At 43.0% G+C, this 15,051-nt stretch overlaps 1 protein-coding gene across 2 annotated transcripts in view; it reads left to right on the top strand.

Annotated features, from left to right (window-relative positions):
• INPP5A (inositol polyphosphate-5-phosphatase A) overlaps positions 1 to 15,051 on the top strand; it is a 193,947-nt gene that overhangs the window by 98,939 nt on the left and 79,957 nt on the right. For both annotated transcript variants that reach the window (XM_051618458.1, XM_051618459.1), the window contains exons 5-6: positions 6,234 to 6,297; positions 11,679 to 11,782. In XM_051618458.1, the coding sequence (XP_051474418.1) occupies positions 6,234 to 6,297; positions 11,679 to 11,782 (168 nt within the window). The remainder of the gene's footprint in view (positions 1 to 6,233; positions 6,298 to 11,678; positions 11,783 to 15,051) is intronic.

The following is a 15,051-nucleotide window of genomic DNA, read 5'->3' as shown; positions in this document are numbered from 1 at the left end:
GCTACTTGACCAAGTTAAAACTGCTGTTCTTCATGACCCTCCTGTCTGACTTTTCACTTTGACGCTTTCTGCTGTTTAAGTGAGGGGGGCGTGTATGTATATATTTACAATGCTTCAGCTCCCCTGTGAAGCAAAATGTGAATAAATGCGAGCAGAGTCTCCAGCAGTGACTGTGTGTTATTTCCTCATGGCCACGGGCATCACTCTGAACTGCGGTTGTACTTAACAACCGCGCTGGGCGACTCCCATGGAGCGGTTCCGGGTCGGTCAGCTCCTGGTCATGGTAGCAGGGTCAAAAGCTGGTGGGCTGATAGTCCAGAGAGTTACACGTGTGGTCCCTGTCACGACCCCAGGCCGGGGCTGTGTTGATCTTCCTGAACTTTTGGAACCTCAATACAAGGGGATTTTGATACACTTACAGACCCAGGAGTTGGCGGGTTGTCCAGATGTTAAGAACTCCCTGCTCTGTTAGCTGTCCGTTCGTTGTTCTGCAATGGGGCTGCTGAAATGCAGTTCCCAGGACTGGTCTGTGTGTGCAGGCGATGGGGAAAATCAAGCAGGGGGGACAGGGCTACTCCCTTCCCTTCATCCTGGCAGGACTTGATGCCGAGAGCAGAGCTTGTGCCATCTTCTGTTCCTTTCTTGGGGCAGTGCCACTACCATTTGGGTTCAGAGGGGCTGGCAGGACCGTGTCCTGCTGCATCTGAGCCTTACTCAGGCATGAGGTGGCTCTGGCTGCTGGAGAGGGGAGGCAGCAGATCCACCTGCTCAGGGATAACTGCAGCTCTGCCCGTGCAGACCCTGGCAGCAGAGCGTTCATCCTCCCTGGCTGTAGGGCAAAGTTAACTTCAGTGACCTTCAGGGCAGGTTTCAGGCTTCTGCTCTAGGACAGCTGCTAGAAAGAGGGCTTCAGTTGTTGCAGATGTACTGATGTGGGGCTCTGCAGGCTCTGACGTAGATGTAGCAGAACCCGAGACAGTGAGGTACAAAACCTAGCACATCTTCTGTCACTGCATTTTATTGAAAGGACCTGCTTACAGATGCCTTAGAAATTGTGCTAGCAGCAGAAGTAACCCATTTAAACAATCTTTACACTGGAACAAGTAATAGTTTTCTTTCTTTATATTAGTATCTTTAAAAAGTTGAACTGTTTGGGGTGGTTTATAATTTGTGGTGTGTTTTTGTATTATATTACTTAGCTACTGTATGTACTGCTGCTGCTGTACCTGCCACTACTTCTTTTTCCAAATAATATTATAATTGTAAATAAGGAAATAATGCAAAGTTCTAGAGTTTTAGTTAATGTAATTTAACTTTATTGTTAAACTTGTCATTTTATGATACATAAATTGAATTAACATGATCTCTTCAACAAAAGGGCCTAGGCATTAGGCCCTGAAAATAAGTTTGGTTTTTTTTCTTGTGTTTCATTGTGTTAGGGCAGTGAATTATAACTGCACTCCATCGTTTTTACAAGTGAACATTTATGTACATAAACCTGATTAAGTCTGTAACAATGCGGAAGATAATGATAGCTGTAATTTCCATTCCATTATGGCTTTGCTTCTTTTCAATGGTGTGTTTAGAATTACAGCCAAAGCCTATCTTAACTTTAGTAGTATCAGTTCCTGAAACTGTGCAGTGTTCCTCAAGCACTATCAGAGACTGTGTGCACAATTAGTTGACTCTCAGTGCTACAAATGTAGACTATCAAACTGTACTTCTGCTGCATAATTATTCAAAATGAGTTTTAAAAGCGAAGTTAAAACTGAGAAGTCACACAGTGACTTCAAATCAGGAGGCTCAGAAATAAAGCTGCAGCTTGAGCACAAGTGGCAGTACTGCTTATAATAGAGTTATGGCATCTATCAACATCTATTAACACCTCTTGGAATCTGATGATCTTTAAGGTGCCTTCCTACCTTAACCATTCTATGACTCTATCTGAATAATACAGTTTTTAGAGCATCTTGATTCTTCTTGGTTTGCTTATTGACATGATGTAGAGAAGCTTCAGAATTCATGATCCTGTCACCTAGATCTAAACTTTGATCTGTCTCTAAAATTATTTGTGCCTGATTTAGAAAGGTCACCACTTCCAAATTTTTTTTTTTTTGTTAGTCTGAGATTTCCATAAACTACTATATAAGGAACTGAAATAAAGCTGGGTCCTTATACTGGGTTCTCAAAGAGTACTATTGTAGAGCAAAGTGTTATCTTTATACATGTAAGATTTTGCTCTGTGCATTGAAGAAAGAGATGGACCAGCTGGGAAAAATTCAGAAGGAGTAGAAGGGGGCAGAGTGACTCGAGTCTACAGAACATGACTTCAGTGCACTCCATTAAAACAGCTTTTGGTAAAATAGTATCATTATATTTAACTAGATTTTATAACTGAGTACTCACCCAGCTGTTTACGCTTTTTTTGTTGTTTTGTTATATATATTAACTTGTAATTATTTGATACACTGCTCAAGTTGTAAACTGTTGTTGCTTCTCAGTTCTCTGAATTACTAAGCAGGTAAGAGCTCAGCTGTAGTGCCCTTGCATTCAGAAGTACTTTACCTCATAAGTGAGGGATTGCCCTGATTTGGGTAGGGTAAAAGCTGCAGGTGTGTAAAATGCACTGATGTTAAGGATACAAGATGCTTGTGGCACAGGCTGCACGGTGAGGAACCTGCTGCTCCAGGCACAGTCAGGAGCCCAGGCCTGTCACTGTCTTCACTGGTCTGCCTGGAGCAAGGGGCCACAGCTGGCCCCCGTGTTCCAGCCCCATCCCACACCCCAGCTTTTGATCATCCTCACTGTAAATTTCTTTTATCAAGGAGAATTCTGGAAGTAGCTCTCTCCCAGCTGTGTTTTTCCTGGCTGACGTGTCTGAGCAGCACCTATGTGCGCTCAAGGGAGCAGGCACTTCTCACACGGATTGGCTGCCTTTCCACAACGTTTAAAGTTGTGACAGCATGTATTTTTCTTCCTTTGTTTTAATCGGTGGCTTTGTAAGTAAGTCAAGTTCCCAATTGAATTTTACCTGTAGCTTGCATGTGATTTTAAGACTTTTATCTAGTTTTAGCTGAGAGGCAAAATAGACTTTTCTCCACTGAAAACCTCTCTGCAAGCATGCTGCTATTGAAAAACAATATCCTGCTTTGAAAGTCCAAAGGCCAGAGTACCCTGAAAGTTTGGCTTCAGACAGCAGGATTATCTGTTGCTAATGACAGTTTCCTCAAATTATAAATACCAGGTGGCAATGTTTTTATCTTGTATGAGGATTCATCTTCTTTCTGGCAGTGTGTCCTTGTGGTGGGATAGTTAACCTTGAGTTCCCTACATGAGTATCTCCTGCATTTTCTTATTTGCCTCCTCCATGTTATAAAAAAGCTAACCAAAGACCTAAAGGAAGCTGACTGGGTCGCAGGGAGGTGTACTCATCAATTAAATGTGTGACAGTGTTTTCTGTTGGATGGACTAATATGTCAAGGAGATGGGCAGGACCTCATGTTTGTGCTTTTGACAAATCAGCAAATGTTTAATCTCTGGATGTGCAACATCTCATAAATAATGCAGCAGTCACTGAACCAGGAGGGTCTCTGTCGTTATAGGAGTAGAAGACAAAATGAAACTAAATCATCCTTTTGTTTAATGCATTTCTCCTTTTGTACTTCTCAGTAAGACTTTATCTAGTGGCACGCTGCTTTCTCCCCCTCAACTTATGCTGAGTGCATCAAATGTATTTAAAGGTTCATCAGGTTCTCCTTTGAAATTTATGTTCCACTGCAGTGTCTGTTTGCACTACTTTTTCCTTTCTCACTTGATTTTCCTTTACTCTTTTCTAATACGTAAATTTCCTCTCATTAGCTGGAGGGAGCCAGTGTGTTCTATGACTGAGAAGCAGTACAAGCAAGCAGCAAGCTCACAGTACCTGTAGGTGAAATCTTGGCCAGGCTTCCAAGCCGTAGCTGGAGGCAGAAGGGACTGTCTCAGCCTGAGGGACCTGGGTCAGCAGCCTTCCAGTCCATGGAGATTCCTGGGACTGGAGCAGTGGTCACTGCTCTGAGGGTGGGAGGAGAAGACTGGAGCAGGAAGGCCAGCAGGACTATCCCTTCTAAGGAAACTTTGCAAGCTTTGTCGTTGGGAAAAAAATCTGTCAGGCTGTGTCAGGAGGTTGTGGAAGCCTCTTCTGCAGAGGGTTTCAGGTGTAGGTCAGAAAATAGTTTATCAGGCACAGCCTAAACCTGTAACAGGCAAACCTTGGGACACGTTCTGGTAGAGGAGCAGTCCTCTCCCTGGTAGTGGGTCTGTCCATCTATGTTGCCTTTCTTGTGCTTCTCAGAAGGAGTCTAGCTGAAACACAGAGTTGCAGGGTGTGCTGTGTCCTGTCTGGTGCCCAGTCCTGGGCCGGGGGGGGTGCCCAGCTCTCCTGGGGTGCTGAGCCCTGCAACAACCCGACCCCAGCCTCTGCAGGCTCTGCCCTGGCTGCTGCTGCCTGCCTGGGGCTGTGGGTATTTTGCTGGGAGAACTTGGCAGAGCAGGGATGATGGTTGGACTCAGTGATCCCAAGGGTCTTTTCCAACCTGAATAGTCCTGTGATTCTATGATACCTGCTGTCTGCAAGAGCCACTGCTGGGCTGGGCAGTCTCTTGCACTGCAGGTTATTTCTTTGTTTTAGTTGTGTGAGACCTGGTGATGGCAACAAACACCATTCCCACTCCCCAGGGGTTGTCTAGAGCACAGGGCCAGGGGCAGCCCAGCTCACCCAGCCCTTCTGCCAGCGGGACCCCAGGCTGAGCCTGGGTGCCCAGCCACCAGGGCTGGGAGCTTCTTCACATCTCATGGGAGCTCTGTGGCAGAGCAGTGTCCTGAAGCCCAGCGTGGCTGCCTGCCATCCTCAGCCTACCTGTGCTCAGTCCAGAGGCAGGTGGCATTTCAGCTCCTGTCCATGTTGAGACCAAAGCTGCATGTGCCTCTGCAGCTGAGGGCTGTGCTTGGTGTCCTGAGCACAGGTGCTTGCTTCAGTGATGGACTGAGGATTAAGATCTCAGAAACCAGGAAAGTACTTAAGTATTTGTGAGGAAGAGGCACTAATATTTAGCTGAATATGGGTGAACTTCAGTATGCTTTAACAATTTGCTGAGCTGGGAGTTTGTAAGCTTTTCTGAATCCAGCAGAGATGAATTCTGTGACAAGCTTGACTCAGTTGTGGACTAACCATTAAAACTGTAACAGAGTTCTGTAGTTGGATCAGGTCACTGCTTTGAAGAAAACTAAAAAGAAATTTGCCCAGGACTAGATCAGCAAGAAGACTTGTAAGTTCTATCTAAATCCCTACTGTGAACACAGTATTTTATTTTCAGTGGTAACTCAAATTTTTTATGTTTTGTTGTGGGTCCTAAACTCTACTTCTGCTTACACTTAGAAACGTGTCAGTTCTGCCAGCATCCAAAAACTTAGTATGTACTCAAACATTTAAGCCTCTGCTAAATACTTTTGTGTTCTGTCTCTTTGGGTCAATGCATCGTGAGCAGATACTTGCCCCTATGGGCTTCACACTGAAGGCAGGAGGAGCAGTTGCTCTCCAAGGGTGGCTTGGCAGAGATGGACAACCTGTGCTGTTCATTCATTAGAATTATTGTCAAAACACTTATGGACAGGGAAAGCTGCACAAGCATGTGCAGATATTCCCAGCACTCCTGTTAGATTGTAAGTGCTACGTCTGCTTTGCAGCTGGCACAGACATTCACTCTGCACAACTCGGAAGGAAGGTGGAAAACCTGTGCCTGGCTCTCAAAAACTGTTGAGTCTCTCAACCCTTCTCTTGTTTCTGTACTGCACAGTCTCCAAAAAGCACATGCTTTGCTCTGAAAGTGAAGCAAAAGTGGTCAGATTTTTATAAAAGCATTGCAGGGGTGTATTTGGTGTTGAAAAAGGGACTTGCCTGCCTTACTGATTGAGTTCATCTGTTTGGTGTTTCTAAGAGCTCACCTGGTAATTCTGCTTGTAGTCAATTGGTAAGGAGCCTTTTCATAAAGGGTTAAGAAACTTCTGAGAAACAATAAAGGAAAAGGATATTTTTATACGTCTTAGTTAATGTAAAAATTAGTAAATTTAATTCTTTGTATTTAATTTATTCTGGTTTTTGGTTGTTTTTTTTATTGGAAAGCATGATACTTTTGTTTTAGTTAGACAAAGTAGATATTTTTATAATTTCTTGGGTTTTTTGTTGTTTTTTACAGGCTCTAGGAAGTTTTTACTTTCTTCATGAATCATTGAAAAACATCTACCAGTTTGATTTTAAAGGTAAGCAAGGGAATTAAATGTTGTTAACTTTCAATTGGCTTTATGCATCAAGGCAGCTTTTCTGTCACCTTTTCTGACAGAGATGCCTAGCAGTTTCTTTCATGATATCCATGCAATCCATTGATGACAGATGTTACTTTTCTTACCTTTTATAGACCTCTTAGAAGAAGTCAATGTACTGGCCACAGGTTGCAAACCATTGCATTAATCATTCCCATGCAGGCAGACCTTTGGATCCATAGAGATCCCTGATGGTTTCAAACAGACTCTCAACGGCCACAAGGTTCTTTCATGTAGCTCAGGTATAAGAGCAAGACCTTAAATGTCCAGCAGTGATGGTCCTTTTGCAAAGCAGCTGAGTAGATTTATGGCTTAAATTACCTGGGAGCAGTACAGGTCAGTGGGAGGTGTCATTGTTTTTAACCCACATTGATCCATCAGGTTGAAGGTCTTGCTAAGTCTCAGAAGTGTGAAAGTAATGTTTGGCTATGTACATTAAGTATTAGAAACATCATAGAAAATTATGGAATACTTCCTCAGGTCTTTATAGAAAAGACTATATAAAATTTATGTTATTTCAGTTGAGAACTGTCTGTATATTAAATTAAAAAATCTTCTGAGCTTCATTTAGCTTATTGAGCTGAATCACATTAATACTACATGTAGCATACCTTTAATTTGAGACACTGTTGAAATGGTGGTAACTATGGAGTGAACTAATTGTCTTAATTATATAGATTCATTATTTTTGTTCTCAGTAGTGACAGATTCTCTGCGCCCATGTAATTGAGGGTGTGAGGTCTTCCTTCCCTGAAATATTTGATCAGTAGTTGTACATAGGTAGCAGTTGAAGATTTAGTCACCTTCAGCCCTGCTGTCACCGTGGGTTTCAGAGCTGCAGGAAGGTTTTAGGTATGATACCCTGGGCAGTTCAGAGATTTTATTTCTGGAAAACTCCGTAGTGCTGCAGGGGCATCTAAGGAGAGGCCACATCCAGTCCTTCTTCCAAACTAGAACAGTTCTGCAGACACTAAGTGATGATAGAGGATGTTCCTGATCGGATGAACTGTTTGCAAGGTGGAAATTCTGGAGAATATTGTTGTTGCTGGGGAAGCTGGTGTCCAGGGGGTACCCTGGGTGGAGAGCCTCCTGCTCTGCTGTTAGGAACTGCCCATATTTCTTGCCATGTGAGTGGCATCAGTCATATGGGAAATGGATCTGCACACCTAACTCCTGAGCCCTTTTCAAAGAAAAGACAAGATTTTTTTTTGTGTGAGTGAAAAAATGAAAGTAAAAAGTGCAGGGAATAGATATAAAAGAGGAGGATACTTGTTCCAGAAAACAAACACTTTAAATGTTCAGTGCTTTGTTTTGCTCAGGAAAACCTTAGCAAAGCCAGATGAGGTGTGAACTGTGCACATAAAGATGTTTGGCCCAGTCATCACTTGGAAAGAAAAAACTCTTAATAAAAGTCCAAGGAAAGCAGGTGCTACACTGGATTGGTGTTGTAAGTCACCTGCCGTTCCCTTGATGTGGAGCAGAATCCGCCTCCCCATGTAGGGTTTGGGAAATATGACCCTGAAGGCTCCCATCATTCAGGGGAAACGTAAAACTTGCCTCTTCTCTCATGACTATTGACATTTTCACAGTGTGTTGAGCTCTTAAATCAGAGGAAAAATCCAAATGGTTACAAATGTTCTCTGCACAAAAATCATTATGAAATTCTGGTTCTACTCAAAAGCATGCAAAAAAAAAAAGTTTATATAAAATTCAATATTCCTGTAACATCACTGAGTCTTTTCAGAATTCACTGTACAGTTGGATGTGACTAAATACAGTCTTTGGAAAAATATATTGTCGCTGTTTTTCAGTTCTCAAGAAGACATATTTGGGTTCTTGAATTAGAACAATTTTCTCCTACAGCCTTGAGCATTATTTGCCACAGCAGAGGGGGTGTTGGGCTGTCTTTATGTGGTCAGAGGCCCAAAGGTTTGCTTACAATTTAAACCCTTGCCAAGCTGTGTTCTCAAGGGGTTTGCTGGCTGGGGTGTTGGGCTGGTTTCAGTCTGCCACTGGGATTCAGAAAGCATCTCAGCTTCTCCATATGGGATCAGACAGCACAGAAGTGTTTTACCTGGGGATGCAGGAGGAGGTGTGTGTCCTCCTGCCTGCCCTTCTGCCCCTCGGGCTGTTGGGGCAGCAGGTGCTGCCTGCACGGCTGGGACATCGGGGTCTGTGTCCTGACGCTGCTCATGGACAGGGCACATCCCTCCATGATCCACTTAGAATGATGCCACAGTAGTTTTATCAGGATATTTGTGTGGTCTTCTGTGGCAACCAGGTCTCAAAGTGACTGGCACATAAAGAATGTTACTTATTTTCCCCTGAGATGTATTGCTACATCACAGTAAATGCTTCCTCTGATTATATTTATCTAGACAGCTTAAAGTGACACGTTTTTGTGTTGCTTGGTGTTTTTACCAGACACCCAGGAGAACTGGACAGCTCAGGGCTCTTGGTAATAGTAGTTTTGGAGTGTTTATCTTTCACATTCCTAGTCAAAACTCAGTCCAGATGGGTAGCTCCAGCTTGACAGCAGCTGTGAGATAGCTGCCTGCATTCCTGGGTCAGAGGAGGGTGGTAAGTTAAGGAAGTTCTTGCCTTTGGAGGTGCCAGTACATTGTCCGGACCAGAAGAGAGACCTTCTGCAAAGTGGATCATGAAGCAGAATCCCTTGTTCAGGAGCTGTATAGATCCACAGATGATTGTTAGGGCTGGAGAGCTTGTGCTGTGTCTGTGTGTGATGTAACCAGTCATTAGAGACTTGGGAAGGGGATGTGCTTCACCACTAAGTCTCTTTTACAAACACAGCACCTATTCCAGCTTAAAACTCTCATGTCAGCTCCCTGCTGGTAGCCAGAGATGGATCATCAGGAAGAGGTGGTGACTGCATTGCTCACAGGGCAGCTGGTACAGCATCTGAGTGGAGGGATTGCAGTTCATCTTCTGTGTATCCCCAGAGCAAGGTTTTTACTTTCTTGGTTTGAAATAGTCTGATCAGGAGAACTGATGCAGGAGGCCTCATATCAGTGGAGGCCATTAAAAAGCAAGACTGGTTTTTTACTCTGAGGGTTTTCAGGTGACTGTGCAAATAATTCAGCGTTGACTGAACTGCATGTATAAGCACAGAATGTTTCAGGAGGAAATAAGGGGAAAAAAGAGATCTGTTTTTTATTTTTAACCATTTCCAGTCACTGATTAAGGAACATGCAACTGAAACGTGGTGATTTCTGTTACTGGCCTTCCTGGTTGGTGGAGGCTGATGTGGAGTCACGGGGTTGCTGGCAGAGGTGAAAAACCTTTCCAGCTGTGGATTCTGGGTTCTTCCACAGAACTTAACAACTGTCCTCTCTAAGGCTCTGTTGGTGTGGGGGTGATTTTGTTGCCGTTCTAAGTATTTAAATGTTTACGAATATCCAGTCTTGCTCAGGTCTGACAGTCTGGGACAGTAAGTTGCCCAGCAGAATAATGCACTAAGCAGAAAATTAACTTCCTCTTTTTACCAGGTTTTACATTGGTGTTTCTGAATTTGTGGACTGTTCTCATTCCCTTTTAGAACAAAACAGAGAGAAATTTCTAATTTTCCTGTCCTGGACCACTCAGTAAACTACTTGGTTTTGGTGCAACATATTCTCCGCTACTCTCACATCCCTGAGGGAAAACATACCATATCTTCACATAAGAACTTTTTTTCACATTTCCTGCTTTGTCTCAGGACAGATTACTTCACTGGATGACTTGAGGATGTCATTTCTCTTTGCAGAGACAATTGTGAACTAAAAGCAGACTTAATTTTCAGAAAAGAAGCTGTCTGGCTGTTTTCCCATCCCCTTTTTGGGGAGACATTTCAGAATACAGTGATGAGGCAGTTACATTTAACTCTGGAGTCAGGTCAGTTAGGTCTAGAATTTAAAAAAAGAATTGTACTAAAGGTAACGACAGACATCAATATAGTAGAGCAGGTCCAGCAAAGGGTCACTAAAATGTAGGAGGATCTTTCCTGTGGGATGAGGATGAGAGATCTGGGATGACTCCAGTTCCATGACAGAAAGGCTTGGGGTGACGTCACTGGTTGTTGTAAATACCTGCGGGAGGGTGCAGAGAGGAGGGAGCCAGGCTGGTCTCCATGGTGCCCTGAGAAAGGAGAAGAGGCAACAGGCACACACTGAAATACAGGAAACTCCATTTAGATGTAAGAGAAGATGTTTCTCAGTATGAGTGTGGCCAGACACCGGCCTGGACAGCTTCCTGGGGAGGCTGCGGGGTCTTGTTCATTCCTGAGCCACCTCCTGTAGGGACCTGCTCTGAGCAGGGGTGGACCAGAGATCTCCAGAGCTCCTGCCAGCCCCAGCCACCTCTGGTTCAGTGTGTGCTGATTACTCTTTCCCACCTTGCTACAAAGTTGAGTTGTCTGTACTTCAAAAAATGTTACCTCCCTGAAATGCTGATAACCAAGAGATTTGTTGACCTCCGAACCCCAAAAGATGACTCATATTTTGTTTTCCTTGAGAATTTGTGGCAGTGCAGTGGCTGGATCATCATTCCTGCACCACTGAATTCCTCCAGGCAGAGGTGCAGCTTACCCTCCCAGATATTTATTATTATTATTATTATTATTATTATTATTATTATTATTATTATTATTATTATTATCATTATTATTATCATTATCATTATTATCATTATTATCATTATTATCATTATTATTAAACAAGTTTACCTCAGATCAGTTCCACAAAAGGAATGGACTTCTCAGAATGTGGTCAACTCACCTGTCATTAGAAGTTCCACCAGCATTGCTGTCAGCTCTAAATGAATGATTATGTACTTGTTAGATGGGTAAAAGATGTGTTTGATGATTAATAGCGTGTTACAGATGTGCATTAGCTGATGCTTAAGATAGGTAGACTTAAAATCGGAAAAAAAGTTTCTAAATAAAATATAGATAATCACTGCTAATAAGTAATAATTTTCACTTCAATGTGCTTTGTTAATTTTCCTGTTAATGATCCAGTGTAGATGGCTAGATGCTGTCTGAGGACACAACCAGGCATCTCCTGGGAGAATGGTACTTTACAGTGCTCTGGGCAGTAAAAATAGCAGTGCCCCAAACTGAATAGGCTGGAAATGTCTGATATAAACAAGTGTGTTTATACATGGTTTAGTGGTCCCTTTTTCCGCCAGAACAGCTCTGTGTTTTCATATATTTGATAAGACCCTACCACCTATTTTGCAGATACCACTGCTTTGCCAATTAGTGCTGTAAGTTGCTTAAAATGCTAAAGATCTGTATGTTAATTATGTTTTCTGTCTCTTCCTAGCTAAGAAGTATAAAAAGGTTACTGGGAAAGAGATCTACTCAGACACTTTAGAAAGCACGCCCATGCTGGAAAAAGAGAAGTTTCCACAGGATTATTTCCCTGAGGTATGTGCAGTTCCCAGTATTAGGTGTGATTCTGGTTTTTCTGACTCCTTGAGCAGCTGCTCTCCCTGCAGTAAGTAAGGTCAGAATCCAGTCTGGGCTTTTCCAGTTTCTGTTCATTGGTCTCTTGTCATCTCTGATACGTACTTGAAGTCACTGCCGTGGATTTGCCAAATTCAAATGAGTTCTTTGTGTAGTAGGAAATCCTTGTGAAGGATGGACACAGGATGAAAAGCCTTGTTTGTGCCTTTAAAACTGAGGAAATAGCAGACAGAGCCAGCAGCCAGGCTGCTCCAGGGAGACCTGCTCCTTGGCAGGGCCAGGGGCATGTTGGGTGGGTTCCACCAGCTCCCAGAGGGGCAGCTCGATGCTGGGGCCTGCTCAGCACCCCCAGCTGCTGCTGCAGCCCTGCCAGCATGGGGAGCAGGGGTCCCGTGGGTGCAGGAACACACCTGGCTGGAGAACACACTGGTTTTCTCCTCTCAGCTGCCCCACAACTGCCTCTCAGGACCAGGCGGTGCTGCCTGCCCGAAGGTGAAGGCCAAGCCCTGAGCACAAGCACAGAGAAGGGTTTTCTGTGCTGTGCACAGAAGTGCAGTCTTTGCCTGCAGGGCCCTTCCTTGGTCCTGACTTCCATTTCCTCATTAGTAATTTCTTAAGTTCATCTAGAATGTGGGGGTTTCATGGTTAGTGTTTCCTACAAGCCAAGTTAAGAAATCTGTTGAATTCCTGTGATACTTGTGGATCAAACAGGCACATGGCTACTTTAATATTAGAAGTAACCAGGTGAAATTTAAATTTGTAAATATACACACTTAGAAATATTTGCATAGTGCAAATGTGCTTGGAAAGACCAAAGAGTTTCTCAAGCACACAAGTGCAGCAACATCAAAAAAACTAGTGACATAGATTTGCCTCCCATACACAGGTTTCCTTTTTTAAAGCTAGAATTAATCTTGTTATCATCTGTTTTCTTCCTAGCTGAGTGTTGGTGATTACAGTGCTAATTAAAATCACAAAATATTGTGTATTTTTGAATACAAAATTTGAATTGACGCAGCTGAATTTATGCACAGCATCCCTGTCCAAACATTGCATTTACATGCTCTTTTGTGTTTTAGCCAGACTTCTTGTACCACTTTACAATGTTTTGTGTGAGAAATGGTTTAAGACTGATTTCTTTTCTTTTTATTGCTGCTGCTTAAGGATGATCTAAAAGTAATTACAATGATTGAGGCATAATGCAATTCAAAATAATTACAGCCCACTGCATATAAAACTAACAAAACTTTTTGTCTTGATTTATGGATCCTCTTGGCTAGGCATAAGACTCAAATGATGCCTCTGGGAGCAACACTCCAGATAATGTTAGGCCATTTAAAAAAAAGCAGATTTGTGTAGTCTATCAGGCCTGAGTAATTTTTTTTTTTTCCCATAGTGAGAAATTGGTTGTTATCATAGATCACAGATACTGCTCAAAGCTCTTATGAAAGATGAATTAATTTCACTAATGCTTTAATGCAAACCTTTCATGGAGAAGGCTGTATGGTGATAACCTTACTGCGGTCTCTCCTTTCTCAATGATGATTTATGTTGTCTTTTAGTAGATGAAACTGCCTGTATTCACAATCCATCTGCTGGCTAAAGGAATCCTATTAACAGGGGATCCGAGAAGAGACTTAATACTGTAAGGTGAAAGATGTGGTATCCCCTTTCTGGGACATGAAGTAGAATTTTTTTTTTCCTATTTTAAAATGTAGGCACCTCTCTGAGAGTGTACAGATTATCTGTATCATCTCGACCTGGTTTTATGCTGGGTTTCAGATGGTGGATTAGTGAGTCACTATCTGCTGAAATAAAAATTAAGATTGTTGCTTTGAGATCCAAAATAAGGAACAATTTTCTGCTTTTCTCTTTCCCAAGTTATAGTGCTTCTTTAAGTTCTGTTTCCAAAATGTTCTTCTGTCCACATACAGTATGTGGAAACATCCAGGTTATCAGCAATCCACCTAAGGCATGTTCAGCTGCAGTTCATACACAAGGGGAAGGATGACATTTCTGTACTTCAGAGGTTACACAGTGGTTCCACTGCTGGGCTGCACGAGGTCCTACTAACTTTTGTGTTCTTAATGTTAAATACACACATTAGAAATGAATTATTGATTGAAGTTAAGGGCATTAAGTGTTTTCAGGTTATGAGTATCTAAAGGTAATTTACATGGTGGAGTGAGGAAATATACAAATTGCACAACAAAGCAAGTGTCAAGTTATGCTGCAGAGGATGGATGTCCTCGGGTTGCCCAGCCTAGGCTGGTCAGGTTCTCTAGCAGGAGCTGAGGAAACTCCTGCTCTCCTGTGCTGGCTTTTGCTTGGGCACAGAATAAGACCCAAACCATCATGTTGCTGTCCACCACTCCTGCTTTTGTAACTCTTTTAAGTCACGTACTCCAACGAGAATATAATTTTGCTGTGTAGATTAGTCCTAAAGAAAACCTTAATTGCAAGAGAATGTGACCAAATGCTGAGTGGGGCTGGTCCTGCCCGTAGCAGCAAACGTGCTGTAGGATCAGGGCTCTGAGAGTGTCATCTGGGGACAAGTTGTGTAACCTGCTGTTCTTGGCAGCTCCAGTACAACTGCCATGTTATCACCGTGCTGCAATTACCTTAATAGCATAAATATTGTAAATCTCTACCTTTGATGGCTCTTTTATAAAATCAGTTTTGTAATGACTCTCGGCAGCCTCAGAACAAGTGAAATGAATGACAGAATCAGTCATAGTTTGGGTTGGGCATCTAAAACTGGGGTCCATTGTTTATACTCCTATCAAGCCTAAATTCTGCTGTTCCAAAGAAAGGAATTCAATGTTCCTTGGAGAGTTTAGTGAAATAGATATAAGAGCCAAAAAGAAAGTTCCTTCAGCTGCTGGCAGGGCTGGGCCCCTCTGTCTTCCCATCCCGGCTCCTGCATTCCCCTTTCTCCACCTGGTCCTTCCAGCTCCAGCAGCTGAAGGGGCACCTGAGACCCCTGCCCCCCACCTCTGCACTCCTGCCTGTCGCTCCCAGGGGCCTTCTGCCTTCTTGACACTGGACCTTACAGCTTCCTTCAGATAAATGCTTCACTTGATATTCCTTTCAAAAGTTGCACCATCATTCTCTTTTTGTCTTCTGAAATAACATTTAGTGAAGAAATGATGACTGCTGCTGGTTGGCTGCTTCTCTGGGGAAGGGTGGGAGGAAGCTGACAGCAGTCATGATTTGCAAGGCCCATGGCT

This window comes from Apus apus, chromosome 4, assembly GCF_020740795.1.
Source record: "Apus apus isolate bApuApu2 chromosome 4, bApuApu2.pri.cur, whole genome shotgun sequence".
Taxonomy (NCBI): Eukaryota; Metazoa; Chordata; class Aves; order Apodiformes; family Apodidae; genus Apus; species Apus apus.
Note: the sequence above shows the minus strand (reverse complement) of the source record. Positions and strands in the feature narration are given on the sequence as shown.